This window comes from Gobio gobio (assembly GCF_949357685.1).
Source record: "Gobio gobio genome assembly, chromosome: 1".
Lineage (NCBI taxonomy): Eukaryota > Metazoa > Chordata > Actinopteri > Cypriniformes > Gobionidae > Gobio > Gobio gobio.
The window spans coordinates 46,766,162-46,780,345 of NC_137097.1; the positions used below are offsets into that span (position 1 = coordinate 46,766,162).

Sequence of the window (14,184 nt, forward strand, 5' to 3'; positions counted from 1 at the left end):
AAATTCTCCCAGCATAAACACAGTCTCACAAGTCTTAACTCAAATTACTTGATTTGTGAGTCTTCTATCTAGATTCACCCAAAAATGCACATTCTGTCATTTACTCACTCTCATGTTGTTCCAAACCTGCATGACTTACTTTCTTCCGTAGAACGCAAAAGGATGTGAAGAAATTATAAACGGCACCAATAAAGTAACATAAAATTCTAACTGCACTATATATCAAGTCTTCTGAAATGATAGCTTCCAAAGGATAGCTTTGGGTGTGGAAAGACTCAAATCTGCATTGTAATTTCTTGATAAAAGTCTCATCTGGTGCTGTTCTCAGAACTCATTCATGTTAGCCTTTAAATGTTAACCTATTTAAAACCTATTTACATTGAAATAGGTCAGGATGTGTTCGTATTTTGCAAATCTTATTTTGTACCTGGTTGAATTCTGATATCCTTGATTGTTGCAGTTAATTATAGAAATTAAGAAAGATACATTTTTTTTTTTTTTAAAGTTATGATAATTATAAAAAAAAAAAAAAAAAAAAAAAAAAAATTTATAGTATAGTAAATGTACAGTATATCTATATATATATTATATATATATATATATATATATATATATATATATATATATATATATATATATATATATATATATATATTTTTTTTTTTTTTTTTTTTTTTTTTTTTAATTATCATAACTTTTTCATTTATTTCTTTGTAAGAGGATCTGCTCTGGCAACCTGGGTCATACAGGGTGAGTAAATGATAAAAGATACATTTTTGGCTGAAATATACTTTTAAAAATCCATTCACTTAGTCCCTTAAATGTGAATTTTAAGTCACACAAACAAACACGCACAGCAAAGATTTCCGACATGTTTCATAGACACTGGTACTCGGTTAGGGACGAGTCTGATTATTAGTCACATCTGAAGGAGGCTGGTCTATTGATGCATTCTGGGGTTATCACCAGGGGTTACCTTCTTAAAGAAAGGGAGGCGGGGTAGGTTGCCTTGAGGGGAGGTGACACTTCCGCCCACACCCTTATGGTCACGGGTGTCGGCAGGCTCCACCTCCTCAACATCCGAATCCAAAGCATCGTCATAAAGCCCAGAGGACAAGTCAGCTAGGGGACCGATTGGGAGGTGGGCGGGTTTTAATGAAAGGATAAAACAGGAGAGGGGAGGAAAAAGAGAAATAGAGAAGGAAACGAGAGTGAAAGAAGAGGGAAACAAGGGTAATGGACAGAAAATGAGAGATGAGGAAGAGAGGAAGAACAGCAGCATGATGTACAGACTTTGCTGAGTCAGAAAGGTGATGAAAAAAACACAGAAGGTGTTTTAAAAATGAAGAAAAGCAAAAAGAAACCACCTTTTAAAGAAGTACAAACAGCGGCGTGTGTTGTGGAATCCTTTCTCTTTTTAAATAAATTATAACTTCATGTTCCAGTTTCATTTGATGTTTACGGTTAATGGGTTAAAGGACTATGAAACATAATTTACCAAACTAAATACAAACAAATAATGTTATGTAATACAGGTGCATCTCAATAAATTAGAATTTCGTGGAAAAGTTTATTTATTTCAGTAATTCAACTTAAAAGGTGATACTTATATATTATATAGACTCATTACATATAAAGTGAGATATTTCAAACCTTTATTTGTTATAATTTTGATGATTATGGCTTACAACTCAAAATCTCAGCAAATTTGAATATTGTGAAAAGGTTCAGTATTGTAGGCTCAAAGTTTCACACTCTAATTAATCCAAAACTGAGCCTTTAAATTGTCTCTCAGTCTGATTCAGTAGAATTCACAATCATGGGGAAGACTGCTGACCTGACAGTTGTGCAGAAAACCATCATTGACACCCTCCACAAGGAGGGAAAGCCTCAAAAGGGAATTGCAAAAGAAGTTGTATGTTCTCAAAGTGCTGTAATCAAAGCACATTAATAGAAGGTAAGTGGAAGGGAAAAGTGTGTAAGAAAAAGGTGCACAAGCTGCAGGGATGACCACAGCCTGGAGAGGATTGTCAGGAAAAGGCCATTCAAATGTGCGGGGGAGCTTCACAAGGAGTGGACTGAGGCTGGAGTTACTGCATCAAGAGCCACCACACACAGACGGATCCTGGACATGGGCTTCAAATGTGGTCAGAAGCGTCTTTCCTGGGCTAAAGAAAAAAAGAACTGGTACTGGTCTGTTGCTCAGTGGTCCAGCCCTCTTTTCTGATAAGAGCACATTTTGCATCTCATTTGGAAACCAAGGTCCCAGAGTCTGGAGGAAGAATGGAGAGGCACACAATCCAAGATGCTTGAAGTCCAGTGTGAAGTTGCCACAGTCTGTGTTGGTTTGGGGAGCCATGTCATCGGCTGGTGTTGGTCCACTGTGCTTTATTAAGTCCACAGTCAACGCACCTGTCTACCAGGACATTTTAAAGCACTTCATGCTTCCTTCAGCAGACAAGCTTTATGGAGATGCTGACTTCATTTTCCAGCAGGACTTGCGCACACTGCCAAAAGTACCAAATCCTGGTTCAATGACCATGGGATTACTGTGCTTGATTGGCCAGCAAACTCGCCTGACCTGAACCAAGAGAAAGATGAGAGACATGAGACCGAACAATGCAGAAGAGCTGAAGGCCGCTATTGAAGCATCCTGGTCTTCCATAACACCTCAGCAGTGCCACAGGCTGATAGCATCCATGCCACGCCGCATTGAGGCAGTAATTCATGCAAAAGGGGCCCAAACCAAATACTGAGTACATATGCATGATTATACTTTTCAGAGGGCCGACATTTCTGTATTTAAAATCCTTTTTTTATTGATTTCATGTAATATTCAAATTTGGGGTTGTCATAAGCTGTAAGCCATAATCATCAAAATGATAACAAATAAAGGCTTGAAATATCTCACTTTGCATGTAATGAGCCTATACAATATATTAGTTTAACCTTTTAAGGTGAATTACTGAAATACATGAACTTTTCCAAAACATTCTAATATATTGAGAGATGCACCTGTATTAGTATGTTTAGAGATGAACATACTATTTAATAAAACAAGTCACATGAAAGTCTCATCAAGTTGTAATTTTTTTTTTTACATTAATTGAACAATAACTAACAATAACTAACTGTAATTTTATTATTAACAATAATAAAAAATGTAAAAATGCAATAGTAAAAACTTGTCAAATGAGTTACCTTACAAATACGGTAAGAACGGAAAATGGTTTATAATTACATTTTATGTAATTTTACTGTAAAATCAAATGTAAAGATAAAGTGAAAAACAGTAAAAGGACCTTCCAGGAAGTTCATACATGACATCACAAATGATTAGATTAGGTATATTAACATTATATCTGTTTTTCATTCAATTCTTTCGAGTATGCAATTCACTGTCTCCTCTGAGAAAATGACCATGATTACAAAGTAATCAAACTCCCAGAGCGGACACAGCCATGGCAGATCACATAAACCACAGGTAGTAGAAAGATTTGGAACTACAATTACAGATGAAGTTGACAATAAAGAACAAGGAATGAAGAAAAACAACAGACTAGAAGAATGAGTGATAAGAGGAAAGAGAGGAGGGCAGAGGGGATCCTAACGGGACGTTCTATCTAACTGTCATTGTATTCAATGTGAACCCAGTTGAGCTGATGTTCTGTGTGTGTGTGTGTGTGTGTGTGTGTGTGTGTGTGTGTGTGTGTGTGTTTAGAAGGACAGGGATGTCACATCTCCATCACAACAGAACCCAAAAAACACACAGCATTACTGTCTGATCATACCTGTTCCAGGTGGAGTGGGCCTCCGGGCACCTGTGGCAACATCCAGACTAGAGCTTCCACCAGACTTACTGGCAAATAGATAGAGAGATCAACGGAAAGTAGTTAAAACATATGGTACTTGTCAAAAGTTTGGAAATGTTTTTGAAAGAAGTCTCATGCTCACTAAGGCTGTATTTATTCAATAAAAAATACAGTAAAAACAGTAATATTGTGAAACATTATTACAAATTAAAATAACTGTTTTATATTTTAATATATTTTAATGTAATAATTTCTGTGATGGTAAAGCTGAATTTTTAGTATCTATTACTCCAGTCTTCAGTGTCACATGATCCTTCAGAAATTCTAATATGCTAAAATGGTGCTCAAGAAACATTTATTATTCTTATTATCAGTGTTGAGACCAATTGTGATGCTTTGTTCAAGGAGTTATATTAAAAAAGTCCTGGCTCTTCCAAGCTTTATAATGGTAGTAACTTGTTGGTTCGTTTTTGAAGTCCATAAAAAAACATCTATCCATCATAACTGCTCCACACGGCCACGGAGGGTTAATAAAGGCCTTCTGAAGCGAATTGGCGCATTTGTGTAAGAAAAATATCCATAATTATAGACTAAAAGAACTAGCTTCCGTCGGTCAGCGGTACGCAAGTCGACTTTAAAGAGTAACCCTTGACCCCCAAACAAGTCCCTGCCATTATAAAGCTTGGAAGAGCCAGGACATTTTTAATATTACTCCGATTTTATTCATCTGAAAGAAGAATGTCATATACACCTAGGATGACTTGAGGGAGAGTAAATCATGGTCTAATTTTCATTTTTGTGTGAACTAACCCTTTAATATTTTTGTGGAAATTCTTTCCGGATATTTTTTCAGGATTCTTTGATGAATAGAAAGCTAAATAAAATGATTAATTTTCTAAAAAAAAACAAAAATTTAAAACAGTAGTGTAGCTAGTAATATACAGCCCGTATAAACAGTATAACTGCAGCAGCACAGGTCGCTCACAGACTCACTGTGATTGGCTGTTACCTGGAGCTAAGGCGGTTCTGTCTCATTCTCTGTTCTTGTAATTGACGGGTGCTTTCAAGCTTCACTGGACTAGGGATAAACCCCACCTCACATCCTTCCTTCACCAAACGTCCGATCCACCAGTCATTATTATACTTCTGTTAACAGAAAAACACACATACAAAAATACACAAGTGAAAACACATCCTCTGAGTTGTGTGTACGTTACAGATACACTCAGAAGAAAAGGGTCTATAGAACCTTATATATAGAACATTTGAGGAGTTCCCATCATTAAATTAATATAACATTTTTATAAATTAAACAGTTAATATACATACTTTATCAGTAGAAAAAGTTTAAATAACCTGTTAAACATTAAAGTATTATGCAATCATTTAAGAAATGTTCTCCTTTTTGGCATGAAGAGTTCTTTAAAATAGATTCAAGAACCCTAGAGTTCTATATTAAACCCTTTTGAAACTTTTTTTACCAACAGTGTATGATTATAAATATATTGAAGATCTAGGATTGAATAATAAATCAGATTAAATGTGCTGTAAACAATTTCAGATATTTTGATATTTCAGAAATTTGATGTCTGTGATGTCTGTTATTTTACTAGTGGAAGTTAAATGGCTTACAACACTTTCAAAGGGAAATGTGTCTATCATACCTCTTTGATGTGTAGGAAGTCTTTGGCTTCGAAAGAGATGGCCATGCCCTGAACCGGCACATCATCATTAGGGCCTGGGTTATAGCCAACATTAGTCCTCACCGCAAACGCTACAGGCTTGGTCTTCAGAGAGAAAGTGGATCAGAGAGAGAGATAAATGGAGGTCAAATAGAGAATTAAAACAGAGTCAAACAATCCAGAGCGGAAGGAAGGACACAGCAGGTCATTTGATTGGATTTACAGCTAACATATGGAAGTGATCATATATACAGTGAAGAGGATGGAATAACACTGCAGAACATTACAGGACTTCCAAACTCATATCCCAGTGGAACAGCAAACAACATGTTTTGTGTAGCAAGCCTCAATAAACACTCTGATTAAATGTGTTAATTCATTACAAAAAAAAACATTCAACCAGATGCGTCTCCATGACTGGGGTGGAAACTTATTGGTATGGTACCACAAAATACCCATTTTTAATGAGTTTATGTTCCATTTTTTCAACCCAAAAAAGTACACATTATCTATTATAAATGATTTATCTGTGCAAATATTTTTTTGTTTTTCAATTCAATTTGATTCATATGCCCTCTTAAACTTTTATAAAAATACTTCTCCACCCTCTTGCAGAAAAATCTCTTCTCAGGGCAACCTGTCACTCACTTGGATCACAGCTTTAGTAAGCCACAACCATCCAACCAATTCCCATTCCCAAAGGACAAAATCAAGTCTTGCGCAAAAATTTTCTTGTTTGAGAAGCCTTTTCACCCAGATAAACACCACAATAGGGAATAAGGCCACATTCACACAGCAGCAAAACATTCTTTAAAATGGTTACTTTCACACACAATTCAGTTTTTATTTACGGGAGTGACGACCGCATTCTATAACCAAACTCACAGCCATACATTTTCAGGACTCACAACCACATTCTCAGAAAACATGCGCTGTGTGAACGGAACAGACACAGCACAGCACAGCACAATCGACTGTCTTCCATATGTCACAGGTTTTCATGGGTGGCTTCAGTAATTTACTGCGACGGAGATACACTCCTGAACAAAATCTTAAGACCGGGGGACATTTTACAAGTATTCGCATTTCGCACTGGTGGATCGTTACCGGGTTGTAAATACTGCTGCAAAATGGCAAAAGAAGAAACAGGACCAAAAGACACAAACTAGAGAGTAGGAAATTTATTGAAAACTGCATTTAAACTCAAACAGGCTGTTTATCAGCTGATCAAAAGTTTAAAGACCATGGCCCAAAAAAAAAAAGAAACCCACAAAAGAACTAAAAGTGTCAAAAAAGGACTCAGTAGTGAGTAGCTCCTTCGTTCTCGTTGATCACTTCAAACACTTGATGCTTGATGCAACGGTTTCCAGGAGGCTGGTGGGAACGTTGCTCCATGTGATGAAGAAGATGGCTTCACGAAGGGCATCCATGGTCTGGAACTGACATCCGTTTTTGTAAACTTCCCTTGCCATCCAACCCCAAATGTTCTCAATGGGATTTAGATCAGGGGAACACGCAGGATGGTCCAAAAAAGCGACCTTATTCTCCTGTAAGAAGTCCTTCGTCAGGTGGGCGTTGTGAACTGCAGCATTGTCCTGTTGAAAGATCCAGTCATTACCGCACAGACGAGGGCCCTCAGTCAAGAGGGATGCATAGCCATCCGCCGTTTGACGCGCCTGCACAACCTGAAGCACCATTTTCCCATTGAAGGAAAAAGCACCCCAGATCATGATGGATAAAACTTCTTCCACCTTTCAATGTCCCATGTTTAGTGCTCCATTGCAAATTCCAAACGGGCAAGTGTGTGGCGTGGCCCTTCTCTCACAGATGTCATCTTATGGTTATTGGGCTGCAGTCAGCATCAGTAAGGGCCTTAATTTGGGTCGAGGATCAGCCTGTGTCTTCATGGACAACCTGTCAGATCCTCCGGCTCTGTGCAGGTGAACTTTTTTTGGGTCTACCACTTGACTTTTTTGTCCCATAACTCTCCGGATCTCCGAAATGTAAAATTAATCTCTTACTGCGTCCAACCTCGGCAGTGATGGCACGCTGCGAGAGGCCTTGCTTGAAGCTCAACAATCCTGCCTCATTCAAAGAGAGAAAGCCTGAAGGACAATGACATGAAAGCCATATTTTTGCGCAGATTTGAACTTTTTAAGGCTATGGTCTAGGCAGTTTTCAATAAATTGCCTACTCTCTAGTTTTTGTCTCTTGGACCTGTTTCTTCTTTTGCCATTTTGAAGCAGTACTTACTACCCGGTTACGATCCACCAGTGCGAAATGCGAATACTTGTAATATTTCACCCGGTCTTAAGATTTTGTTCAGGAGTGTATGAGCTGTGTCATCTGAAAGTTTTAGGTACAATCACTCTTTTCTAGTGATGTTCGGTTCTTGAATGAATCGTTCTTTTGAGCCGGTTCTCAGCAAGTAATCGGTTGAGCTGGTTCATTAAGCGAAAGTTCAGGGTTGATAACGCAAGGCGCAAAAGCCAAAGTAGCACGTCTGACTAAAAAAAGAACCGAATGAGCCGGTTCAAACATCTGTTAAAGTTTGCAGAGGATTACCAAGGATTCTTGATTGTTGAGTCAAGTCTGAGGCACGTCCTGGAAATATGCTTATGACTACTGTTATTAAATAACATTTTATTAAAACCTGCAAAAAAAACTCTTCTGTCGAGAGATGTAAATACTGCAGTTTATTGTGCAAAAGTCGTTAAGCGAAATGTATAAGTTTATTAGACTGGTTTATTCGTTCTATAGGCTACTTTAGACATTTAGGCCTAACATATCCGCGTTTATGCATGTATGTAATGTTAGCTGTATGTGCAAAATTTTTAGGAATCTTATCCAAGATGTAGGCTACTCAATATTGGTCAGTCGTATCCGACATAAAGGATCCGCAAATGAAACTGTAACCACAAACACAGATTAATTTATTGATATAACATGACACTTAGTAATACATTTTAGAAGCAATGTTGAGTGTTTTTGCTCTATTTAGCAAACCATAACGCATCTCACAGCAACACTTGACTGTGTTTTCATTACTGAATGATTCAGCGTTTTGAACTAATTGGTTGAGTCAAAGATTCAATGACCCATTCATAAACAACTGCCTCATTCCTGAACAAATCTACCGTTTGAACGAATCGTTTGAATGAATGACTCACTCATTACGATGGTCACCTGTCGCCACCTACTGATGGTTTAGTTTCGTGTTTAAAAGTATCATTCTTTCCAACAATTCTTATTTGTAAATTCAAAAAATATCTAAAACAATCCCATAACATTATTCAATGCAGTTGTAATTTTTCAGTGTAAATCAGTGTAAATTTGATTGGTAACAGCCCTATATTGTCTTATTATTCTAATTTAATATATTGATCAAATTTAAGAATTTTAAATGAAAGATGAAGCATATATTTAAAACGATTAGGGAAAAATGCCCTTTATAAAGGTTAAAATATCATAAATAAGCAGATTTTAAATATAGCTGACTTAGGGCTGCAAAATTATTCAAATTTGTAATCGTGGTTACAATTACGGATGACACAATTATGTAATCGTTCAAAGGTGCCATTATAAAAAAAAGTCCACTTACATTATTCGGTGCTTAAGATGTGTTTTTTTTCTACAGGTTATCTAAAGGGTTTTTTCCATTGTTTTAATTTTAGTTGTAGTACAACATTATAATACCATGCATATTTAAATTTTTTCTTTTATTTAAAGAAACAAAACCAATTTACACCGATCAGGCATAACATTATAACAGGTGAAGTAAACAGCACTGATTATCTCTTCATTATGGCACATGTTAGTGGTTAGGATATATTAGGCAGCAAGTGAACATTTAGTCCTCAAAGTTGTTGCGTTAGAAGCAGGAAAAATGGGCAAGCGTAAGGATTTGAGTGGGTTTAACAGGGGCCAAATTGTGATGGCCAGGCAACTGGGTCAGAGCATCTCCAAAACTGCAGCTCTTGTGGGGTGTTCCCGGTCTGCAGTGGTCAGTATCTATCAAAAGTGGTCCAAGGAAGGAACAGTGGTTAACCGGCGACAGGGTCATGGGCGGCCAAGGCTCATTGATAAACATGGGGAGAGAAGGATGGCCCGTGTGTTCCGATCAAACAGACGAGCTACTGTAGCTCAAGTTGCTCAAGAAGTTAATGCTGGTTCTGATAGAAAGGTGTCAGAATACACAGTGCATCTCAGTTTGTTGCATGTGGGGCTACATAGCCACAGACTAGTCAGGGTGCCCATGCTGACCCCTGTCCACCATTGAAAGCACCAACAGTGGGCACGTGAACATCAGAACTGGACCACGGAGCAATGGAAGAAGGTGGCCTGGTCTGATGAATCAATTTTTCTTTTACATCATGTAGATGGCCGGATGCGTGTGTGTTGCTTGCCTGGGGAACACATGGCACCAGGATGCACTATGGGAAGAAGGCAAGCTGGCGGAGGCAGTGTGATGCTTTGGGCAATGTTCTGCTGGGAAACCTTGGGTCCTGCCATCCATGTGGATGTTACTTTGACAAGTACCAACTACCTAAGCATTGTTGCAGACCATGTACACCCTTTCATGGAAACGGTATTCCCCGGTGGCTGTGGTTTCAGCAGGATAATGTGCCCTGCCACAAAGCAAAAATGGTTCAGGAATGGTTTAAGGAGCACAACAACGAGTGTTGACTTAGCCTCCAAATTCCCCAGATCTCAATCCAATCGAGCATCTGTGGGATGTGCTGAACAAACAAGTCCGATCCATGGAGGCCCTACCTCGCAACTTACAGGACTTAAAGGATCTGCTGCTAACATCTTGGTGCCAGATACCACAGCACACCTTCAGTGGTCTAGTGGAGTCCATGCCTCAACGGGTCAGGGCTGGTTTGGCAGCAAAAGGGGGGCCGACACAATATTAGATCATAATGTTATGCCTGATCTCTGTATATTTGACATTTGAGGCTTAATGCTATAGAAAAGCAATACAAGTTTTTCAGGAAGAGAGTTTTCAGCTTGTTTATTTTGATATAACAATATGGCATGCAGTTGCTTCAAACAATGGCATAGAGCTATTCAAAACATCCTTCAATGTAAATTGTGATAAATCATAATGAATAATTGCAATTACTATTTTAAGGGAATAATCGGCAATTCAGATTTTTGTCATAATCTTGCAGCCCTAAACTGACTGAAAACTAATGAGAATATTGCTTCAGAATAAATTATATTTACAACACACAAAAAAATCTTATTTTTTTCTGGACAAGCAACTTTGTTACTTGGACAAGCACATGAAAAGGCTTAATGCCAAGCCCTGCAAACCCGTAAGACCTTCGTTCATCTTCGTAACCCAAATTAAGATGTTTCTGATGAAATCCGAGAGCTCTCTGACCCCTCCATAGACAGCAGTTTCATTGCAACTTTCAAGGTCCAGTAAGTACAGTAAAGACATTGTTAAAATAGTCCATGTGACTACTGTGGTTCAACCTTAAAGTTATAAAGTGACGAGAATCATTTTTGTGCGCAAACAAAAATAACAACTTTATTCTGCCGTTCTGATGTAGAACTCGGAGGTGCTGTGCTGTATTTACTATGTCAAGCATAGCAGACTGACACAGACAAGAAGAAATTGTTGAATAAAGTCGTTTTTGTTTGTTTTTTGCACACGAAAAGTATTCTCGTCGCTTTATAACATTAAGGCTGAACCACTGTAGTAACATTATCTATTTTAACGGTGTCTTCACCACCTTTCTGGCCCTTAAAAGTTGCAATGATGTTGCTGTCTATGGAGGGGTCAGAGCTCTCGGATTCCATCAAAAATATGAACAAAGGTCTTATGTGTTTGGATGGAATGACATGAGGGTGAGTAATTAATGACAGAGTTTTCATTTTTGGGTGAACTAACCCTTTAAGCGTTCCATAACGCTCACATCACCCTATTTTGGGTCAAATAGAAAAAAAATAAATACTGCTCTCTAAAGATATTTGAAGTAAACATACGACAATCTTGATAATATAACACTTTTGCACTAAAAGCTCCAACTAATATTTCTGATTAATATTTAAGTCAGGAAATTCTACACATTTTTTTAAGTTAATTATACAGGTGTTTATGAGGTGTTAAACCTCAAAAAGAGTTTTTTTCTACAATCAAGTATATTCACGCATGGCAGAGTCAGAATAATAGACCCATGATAAATGGAAAAAAAAGAAAATGGAACAAGAAAGAAGATAAAAAAGTAAGACACCTTAGCCTTCTCTAGGGTGGCAAGAGCTTGTCTATCGGCTTCTTTCCTGAGAGCCTCAGGGTCCTCCTCCAGAGACACGTCAGAGTCTGAAGGACGACTGGTGTAGGAGTCTGCTGAGCCCTGCCAGAGAACAGAGAGAGAGAGAGTGAGAGGGAGGAATGGACGGAGGGGGAATCTGTTAACAGCCTTTGGCACAGTGTATGAAAAAACTCTTTTTAAATTAGCATTCCTCATTTAAAATCAAACACAAAAACAATTTTACATCTCTTCTTCCACCAGGCCAAAAGGAAGGTAGCACAAATGACCACAAACGAGTTATCGTATACGATATGCAAACTATTTGTGAATGAAAAACAGGTTGAAGAAGAGGTCAGGAACAGTGTGGGAGGAAGTGAAAGAGAGCAGAAGGTACAGTACAAGCACAAGAAAAGAGTATCTAAGAATATGAGAGTAGGAAAACAGACAGGAGCAAATACTTAAAGCAGCAGAATCAGAGGAGATGAGCTTCTTGTAATACCTACAGCTTGTGTATGTGCAAGGATGTAAAGAAATATTCAAGACACTGGTGTTTTCTCAACTACATGAACTTGTATATCCCAGGGAGTTGATTTTTTATTAAAATTAACAAATTTAAATGTTATTTGTTGTTATATTAAGATCACATTAAAGCTATCATGGAAAATTTGTCTTCATGTTATTCATCATTTATTTATGGCACTTTTTTAAATTCTTTTGCTTTTCAAATGTATAGATTTGTACATGTTTGCATAAAAATCCTAAAATATGAAAGTCTTAAAATGATATATGACAAGAGTTTAAGTCTACAAGGCCAGTTGAAGAAACATGCATATGCCGGTATTGATTTGTACTTGCTTTAGAGTCTGGGTAAGTTCATGAACATACTAAAAGCAGACACACACACAAATCATCTTGGCATTGACTTTCACAGTACAGTACAGTGTCAGAACCTTTACATAAGCCTCCCACTCCTCTCTTCTCTTTTTTTCCTACTTTCCTCTCGTTTCCCTGTCTATGTTTCAGGTGTTGAGCGGACTCTTATTCGTGGGATGTGTGGACGGGCGTGTGGACAGCTGCAAGAATGACTCATTGGATGGATGCACTTGCGTGTGTACATGAGTGCATTAGGTTTGTCACATATTTGTGAGTATGTGTGTGTGTGCGTGTGTGTGTGTGTGCGTGCGTGTTTTAAATAGAAATGAGAATGTGTCAGGCTGACATATGTTATATGCAATGATGTTAAATTATTCATTGTGAAACAGAGGGTCACAGGAACCTAGCGCACACACACCAACGATCACAGGCTTTACTAGACAGCAACAGATTGCACACACACACTCTTGAATATGTGGTTTACGGGGACTCTTCACAGGCGTAATGTTGTTGTTTTTTACTGTAAAAACTGTATAATCTGTCCCCTTACACTAACCCTACCCCTAAACCCACCCATCACACAAAACTTTTGGCAGTCCTCAATAGGAGGTTTTGTCAGATTTACCTCACTTTTGGGTACAAATCTGTCCCCAAAATATGGTAGGTACACACACCAGAAAAGCCTTACATGTAAAACAGACACAGTTTCTGTTTTGAAAAATAAAAGCTGACTACACAGGCCTAAAATGTTTCAATGATATTTTCCACTAGTAGCTTGACTATTCAAATTTCATCACCAGAGCTCAACCTTCCCCTCTCCCACCCCCTTATTATCACCATTAGTTAATTCTCCTATTACGCTTCATAATTTTTCAAATACGCTTATTTAACAGCTGAGAAGAAGCTTTTGAGGGCGATATAGTCTCAATATATGGTCAGGGCTGAAGCAACAATTAATAAATTAGAAAAAGCAAAGAAAAAAAGAAGCTCTTCTTTAAGCCTCTATTGTGACTACATAGAGAGGTAATTCATTACACAACAATTAAAAAATTATAATATTAACATAAGAGAAAACAGCTTTTCAGACATAGTGCTGAAATATGGTAAGTAGCTAAAGGAAAAGTTCATTTGAAAATTAAAACCCTGTCATTCCAAACCGTAAAACAAGTTTTGCGACGTCAGCCTTTACATGCACATGAAATTCAATGACAATTCTTAATCTGTAGGGTTTAATATGGAGTTGGCCCACAATTTGCAGCTATAACAGCTTCAACTCTTCTGAGAAGGCTTTCCACAAGGTTTATGAATTTGTTTATGGGAATATTTGACCATTCTTCTAGAAGCGCATTTGTGAGGTCAGGCACTGATATTGGATGAGAAGGTCTGGCTCGCAGTCTCCGCTCTAATTCATCCCAAAGGTGTTCTATTGGGTTGAGGTCAGGACTCTGTGCAGGCCAGTAAAGTTCCTCCACACCAAACTCGCTCATCCATGTCTTTATGGATCTTGCTTTGTGCACTGGTGGGCAGTCATGTTGGATCAGGAAGGGGCCATTC

The 14,184-nt window shown here is 37.9% G+C and overlaps 1 protein-coding gene across 4 annotated transcripts in view; it reads right to left on the bottom strand.

The window, feature by feature from the left end:
* cacnb1 (calcium channel, voltage-dependent, beta 1 subunit) overlaps nucleotides 1-14,184 on the bottom strand; it is a 48,497-nt gene that overhangs the window by 12,074 nt on the left and 22,239 nt on the right. For all 4 annotated transcript variants that reach the window (XM_079830994.1, XM_079830993.1, XM_079830995.1 and 1 more), the window contains 5 exons: nucleotides 11,740-11,859; nucleotides 5,477-5,599; nucleotides 4,822-4,958; nucleotides 3,792-3,859; nucleotides 977-1,122 (listed from right to left, as the gene is read on the bottom strand). In XM_079830994.1, coding sequence (XP_079687120.1) covers nucleotides 977-1,122; nucleotides 3,792-3,859; nucleotides 4,822-4,958; nucleotides 5,477-5,599; nucleotides 11,740-11,859 — 594 coding nt within the window. The remainder of the gene's footprint in view (nucleotides 1-976; nucleotides 1,123-3,791; nucleotides 3,860-4,821; nucleotides 4,959-5,476; nucleotides 5,600-11,739; nucleotides 11,860-14,184) is intronic.